Source organism: Ovis canadensis, chromosome 25, assembly GCF_042477335.2.
Source record: "Ovis canadensis isolate MfBH-ARS-UI-01 breed Bighorn chromosome 25, ARS-UI_OviCan_v2, whole genome shotgun sequence".
In the NCBI taxonomy this organism is placed as follows: domain Eukaryota; kingdom Metazoa; phylum Chordata; class Mammalia; order Artiodactyla; family Bovidae; genus Ovis; species Ovis canadensis.
Genome location: NC_091269.1, coordinates 61402241 through 61408272, shown reverse-complemented (window position 1 = coordinate 61408272; position 6032 = coordinate 61402241). Strand labels below are relative to the sequence as shown.

The 6032-nt window shown below is 44.2% G+C and overlaps 1 protein-coding gene across 2 annotated transcripts in view; it reads right to left on the bottom strand.

The window, feature by feature from the left end:
* Window positions 1-1181: 1181 nt before the first annotated feature.
* LOC138430243 (WASH complex subunit 2-like) overlaps window positions 1182-6032 on the bottom strand; it is a 45649-nt gene continuing 40798 nt past the window's right edge. For both annotated transcript variants that reach the window (XM_069572290.1, XM_069572291.1), the window contains 4 exons: window positions 5758-5967; window positions 3547-4164; window positions 2299-2476; window positions 1182-1511 (listed from right to left, as the gene is read on the bottom strand). In XM_069572290.1, the coding sequence (XP_069428391.1) occupies window positions 1372-1511; window positions 2299-2476; window positions 3547-4164; window positions 5758-5967 (1146 nt within the window). In that variant the 3' untranslated portion in view covers window positions 1182-1371. The remainder of the gene's footprint in view (window positions 1512-2298; window positions 2477-3546; window positions 4165-5757; window positions 5968-6032) is intronic.

Genomic DNA, 6032 nt, shown 5'->3' with positions numbered 1-6032 from the left:
TCAGCAGATTTTATCATTCCAAAAGAAACACATGTTTAACAAATGCTTACTGAGTGAGGAAGATCCCACACTGGGCTCTGACTCAAGAGCATACAAGTAACTCTGAATGCAAATAACCTAAGGCACAGAAGGAAGACGCATTAAATGGGTCGGGAAAAGGAACAGGAAACCAGTATGTACCGTCTGGGTCATTCTCTCAGCAGAGAAGGACAAACAGCTGATCTGTGACAGCTATACAAAATCTCTTGAGAATAAGCAATTCTCAATTCAACTTTAAAATATCCAAGAAAGAAGAAAGAAGTTAGTGGCTTCAGAATGGGTGAAGCCAACTGGGTCTGCTTACAAGATTGCACCACATTATGGACTGAAAGCTCATGAGCGAGAGAGCACCGCACGGGAAACCAGACTGGGAGTGTCAGCCGTCCACAGTGAGCAGCAGTCTAGAACATTCCCATCAGTGCGGAGCTCTGCGGAACAGTGGCGCTCTAGAAGTTGACACACCCACCCTCAGCATTTCTCCCTACCATCTGGGTTCCTTCCGCCTCTTCAAAAATAACGCAAAGCTCCAAGGAGTGGAATGCATTACAACAAGGGTCAGCAAACTGTTTCTGTAAAGGGCCACAAAGGACACATCTTAGACTCTGTGAGCCATCCAGTCTCTGATACGACTGTCAGCTCTGGCATTTGCCTACTAAGGGTGAAAACAGCCATCAGTTCAGTCGCTCCGTTGTGTCTGACTCTTTGCAACCCCATGGACCGCAGCATGCCAGGACTCCCTGTCCATCACCAACTCCCAGAGAAATGAATGGGTATGACTGCCTTCCAGTAAAACTCTATTTACAAAAATAAATAAATACGTAAACTGTAGAGGACTGTAGTTTGCCAACTCACTGTAGTGGACCTGGAAGGTTATCTTCAAAATTCAGTGGAATGAGAGGAAACCTGCTCTCCTAGCATAAAGACACATGAAGTATATAATCTCTCATCCTCTTCTCCTATCTAGTGCCCAGGCTCTAAGTTAGGGCTCCCATATATTTAGGGAAGACTTCTGGTCATGTCAGGCATTTGCTTCCTCTGGGAGTCTCTACCCACCCATGAAAGGCACAAACAGGTTTCTTCTCTAACAGACCCTAAACCATGGCCCTACCAAGGCTAATCAAAATATGGTTTTAAAAAAATAGTAACACTGTGAGACATTTATTTTTGTTTGCAGAATTAAGCATGATTTTAAAACCAGTACAGAAAAATATTAAGTATGCTGGGTAAGAGGCGAGCAATCTGTTTCAGTATTCGTTTTCTATAATTCAGTTAAGCAGCACAGAAGACAGCATCACTGACTCAAGGATGTAGCTGAAAGATACCCTGGACACTCTACTGGCCTCCAAAGGCATTCAAGGGGTCATCAAATATGTTGGAAACCTTCTGTCCAGATCTTGATTCAGTCACTGTCTGTGAAGATCCACTTTTTGATTTGGTTGTCTTAGTCTGGATACCAGAGGAGAAGATGTCATCTTTAAAAATGGGGGGAAAAAAAAAGAAAGAGTCACAGAATAGGCAAGAAAATGAGTGCTTTTAAGACATATCTACACAAACCAGCAAAGACTCAAGTCTGATAACAGCATGGGATACCTAAAACCACTAAGAGGAAGCTAAGCCTCTAAGACTCCAGTCCTGACTCTGCTACTAACCAAGTTTTCTGATCACATACAAGTGACAGCTTCTCTCTGAGTATAATTTTCTCAGCTACAAAGCCATGCGTGCACATGCAGGCGAGGAAAAGAAGAGCTAACCTCAAATCCAGCCCATGACCTTACCATCTGTGACATTACACTTATCTCTATATTCTTTTCCCTTTGGATTTTAAAAGGAAAAGGCACTAAAAATAAGCAAAGGGAAAAACCCAATCTCAGTCTTTCAGAATAAATACACCAATTTGCAGGATCTCAATGCCAAAAATGCAGTCTTAAGCCTGCTTTAGATGACTGCCAGGGGGCACAGGAAGGTAAAAGTTAAACTAGAGTTCAAGTTAAATTAGACTTCACAGTCAAGCTCTAGGCTCTTCACCGCTATGATATGTATCAAATTTCTTGACGTCCATCATAACAAAACATGGTTTCACCAAAATGACTAGTCGATGTACTTATCCACCTTCAGTCTATCTCAGGAATACAGAGCAGGTCAAAGGAAACCAACAAGGGAACATCTTTCAGGAAAGGGTCAAGACAAAGATAGCAAGAGAAATATCAAGTCACTGAACGGTGATGACTCTCTCTGTCATGTACAGAAAACCAAACTTACCTGTATCATCGTCAAATATAGACTTAGCTTCCACTTTCTTTTTAGACTTTTCTTTTGGTTTTACAGTTAGGTCAGCAAAGATATCAATGTTATCATCGAATAAGTTGGAGTCAAATGTTCTTTCCTTCTCTCTTGTTTTCTGTGAGGGTTTAATTGCTTCTGTAGCAAATATATCATCCTTGTAAGCCAAAAAACAACCAAAACAATTTTTAATCAAGGTTATTTTTTTTCATTACATACATTCATTTCGACAAATTGCACAAATGCCAACTGCCACGGTATTCTGTAACAGCCACGTGAGCTGCTCCTCTGTCTGGAGAGTACTACTCCAAATCTCTGCCTGGCAAAGTCCTTTTCATTCTTCCAGGTCCCCCCTAAAACACAAGCTGTACAGAGAGCCCTTCTCTGCCAGTGCTACCTGGAGAAGCACTTCCCACACCAATCCACCACTCTGCCCCACTGCCCTGAGTTGTTTTCAGGCACTTAACATTACCTGGAAACGTTACTTGTATGCTGCCCTGTCTGATCCAGTTCCCCTCCCTGAGCACTCTGGGGAGCGGAGCATGGGTCTTGATTCACCTTCTGCATCCAGTACCCAGATGCTCAATAAACATCTGCCTAACGACATCCAGTACCCAGATGCTCAATGAACATCTCCTGAAGAGTATCACTCAAGGCCTGCCTTGTTGTCTGCGTTAAATCATCACCTCCTGCCATGGCCTGTTTCCCCCAAGAAACAGATTAAACATCCAAGCTGTAGAGATACCACTTTATGCATGCTGATTACAATAACATCTGTATAAAAATGATAAAAATCAAGACTTGTGTCAATGGTAATGGCCAAGAACAAAACAGAAAATCACTTCTGAATAAGTTTCAGAGTTATTTAATAAGAGAAAGAAAGTGAAAGTCGCTCAGTCATATCGGAGTCTTTGTGACCCCATGGACTATACAGGGACTTCTCCAGGCCAGAATACTGGAGTGGATAGCCATTTCCTTCTCCAGGGGATTTTCCCAACCCAGAGATCGAACCCAGGTCTCCTGCACTGCAGGTGGACTCTTCACTGTCTAAGCCACCAGGGAAGCCCTAATAAGGTAACCTAGTAAGAGAACCTGCGTATAATTACTAAGCAAGCAGATACTGAGCAGCAACAAAGCAGCTTTAATGTACCCTATGGTTCAAATGAGCCAACCGCATATCTTCCTTAACAAGGAACCAGGCACAAACGTATTTTTATATCCAATTACCTCAAATATATCTTGTGCTTTTGAGATAATATCCTGTTGACTGTTGGATTTTGACCCATTCTTTGTGCCTCTCTGGTCTGTAAACAGATCGTCCTCATCTTCCAGGAGAGGGAAAGGATTTGTCTTCTTTGCTGGTTTTGGTTTAGCAGACTGAAAGAGATCATCATCACTGCCCACCTCACCGAGAGCAGGGAACATGGGGCGTCTGTCTTTACTTCCCTCCCCCAGGTTGGCCAGGCTGCCGGCTGCCTTCGCCTTGGTTTTTCTTCTTCCTGAGGACTGAGATGCAATGCCCTTGGAAAAGATATCTGCAGAATCAAACAGATCATCCTCAAGAGGCTGACCCACAGATTTCGCAAACGGGCCACTGTTCATTCCAGGCACAGGACCACCTGCCCACGTTGGAGTGGCAGCTGCCACTGCTTCTTCAGGGGTGTCTGCTCCACCAACTGCCCTCAGCGGTGGCTGACGACCACCTGGTGATGTGGTGCCATCTGTCAACTGTGCCACAAATCCCGTGCGGGAACCCATATCCTCGGCCTCGGTGGACTCCTGGGCAGCCAGCTGCCGGGCGGCACGCGTCTGTGGTCTGCGCTTCCCTCTCACTTTGACCCGGGTCTGCAATGGCAAGAACCACATGGTGACCTGATGGTTTTTTAAAAGGTGCTCCAAGCTAACCTAGCAAATGGCCAACAACTCAAAATACTGTAAGGTTGTCTGGTCCATTTCAATTAAGATATTATTTAATATACAGACAAGGTTATTTGTACAAGATTTCCAAAGGCATTTAACAGCTCCTACTACTCCAAGACTAAGTCATTCTTAATCCTTTAGCACCCCTCATTTTTGAGTCTTTTAAGGACAGTTTTTGTTCAATTTGATAAAGGCTTCCCTTACCTAGAGGCCACACTACTCTGTGTCCCACAGAGCTCCCTGGGCCCTACTCTGCCCTAGTTTAAATGCAGGTATCTTTCAAAACAAGAAAGAATCAGGGGGATTCTGGCAATAAGCTTTCTTGGGGCTAATCAAAAATCAGGCTCCAGAAACAGGGATCTAAGAAAATGAAGAAAGAGAGGGGCTCTTTTCTTCCAGTCAACAAACACTAAATCCAATTTTAAATATGTCACATTAAAAAAAAAATGTGGCCTGGGAATCAGAACTTTCAACATAACCTCAAAATATGCATCACTTATTAGTAATAACCTGGTATTTATAATACTTTTCCAAAACACACTGTCAAGTAGCTTTAAAAAGGCACATGCTACTTTAGGCAAAGTACTCAATGGGGTTTGCCTATTTCAAGGAAATTTCATAAACTATCTCAAGAAGTAGTCCATTTAAACTTAACAAGAACAACAGAAAAGCTAACACAGAAATATAACAAAACCAGGGATGTCTTTTTTTTTGTAAGGAAAACAGTTTTGAAAATACTTAAAAGGCATGTATTTGCAGGGTCATCCTATGTACTATTGCTTCCTCAGAGCGCAGCTGAGACATCTTAGAGAGGGAAGACCAGATAGAAAAAAAAGAGAACTGAACTAAAAGCAAAACCCCAAAGAGTCCACGGTCTTACGCAACAGTGCGGCATACGGGGTCTCGGGCAGGGAGCCCAGGACAAGGAGCAGGAGGGGAACTATGCCAGCAGCCGTGCTGTCTGTGCAGAGCTGTCACTGAGGAAAAGAGCACTGCTGACACAGAAGGCGGCGTGAAGGGACAGCGGCAGCGCGTTGGGGCACGCGTGTTCAGGGAATGGTGCCTGGGGGCTCAATTTAGGCTGGCAGTGCGAGGGGACTAGTGGGAGCTGGAAGCTTCAATTAGCACAGACTGTAAATGGCTTTAATACTAAACCATGGAGCCCGAACATTCTCTTTTGAGCAGTAAGGAGGCAGCAGAGGAAGTTCACGGGGAGGATATGATCCGCTCAGTGTCTAGAAGGTCTCCAGGGGCAGCTAGGAGCTAGTGTGCTAGCCACTGAGTTAGAACATGAACATAACAAACATGGGTGGTAAAAGAATGGACACAGAACTAGCAGGGTGGAAGGGAGGCGAGGAGGCTGAAGGAAAGAAGAGGCGCCTCCTTCAAATGAGGAATCCGGGGCAGCAGATCCTGTGTAACCGACGAACTCAGAAGAAACATACAAATTGTTCTGGTTTGTTTTTCTTTAAAAAAAAAAAAAAAAGGCAGGCAAGCAAGCGAAAGAGGTTTCATTACCTTGTTTGCACAGTGTAAGGTATCTGCCTGAGCGGGAAGGTCAAAACTCACACCAGCCTCCCCACTCCCAGGAGTGGGCACACTTTCCAGACTCTGCATCCTTCCAGGTTCAGACGAAGGAACACCAGATTCTGGCAAAACAGACTTCATTCCAGAGATCTGGGGAGCTGCTGGAGGCAGCAAGGCTGCTGGGTTGATCGCTAAATTTGCCTAAAAAGAAAAGAAAGGAAGCTGACTCTGCATTGTTTTCTTAAACGCAACCGTCAGTTGTTACT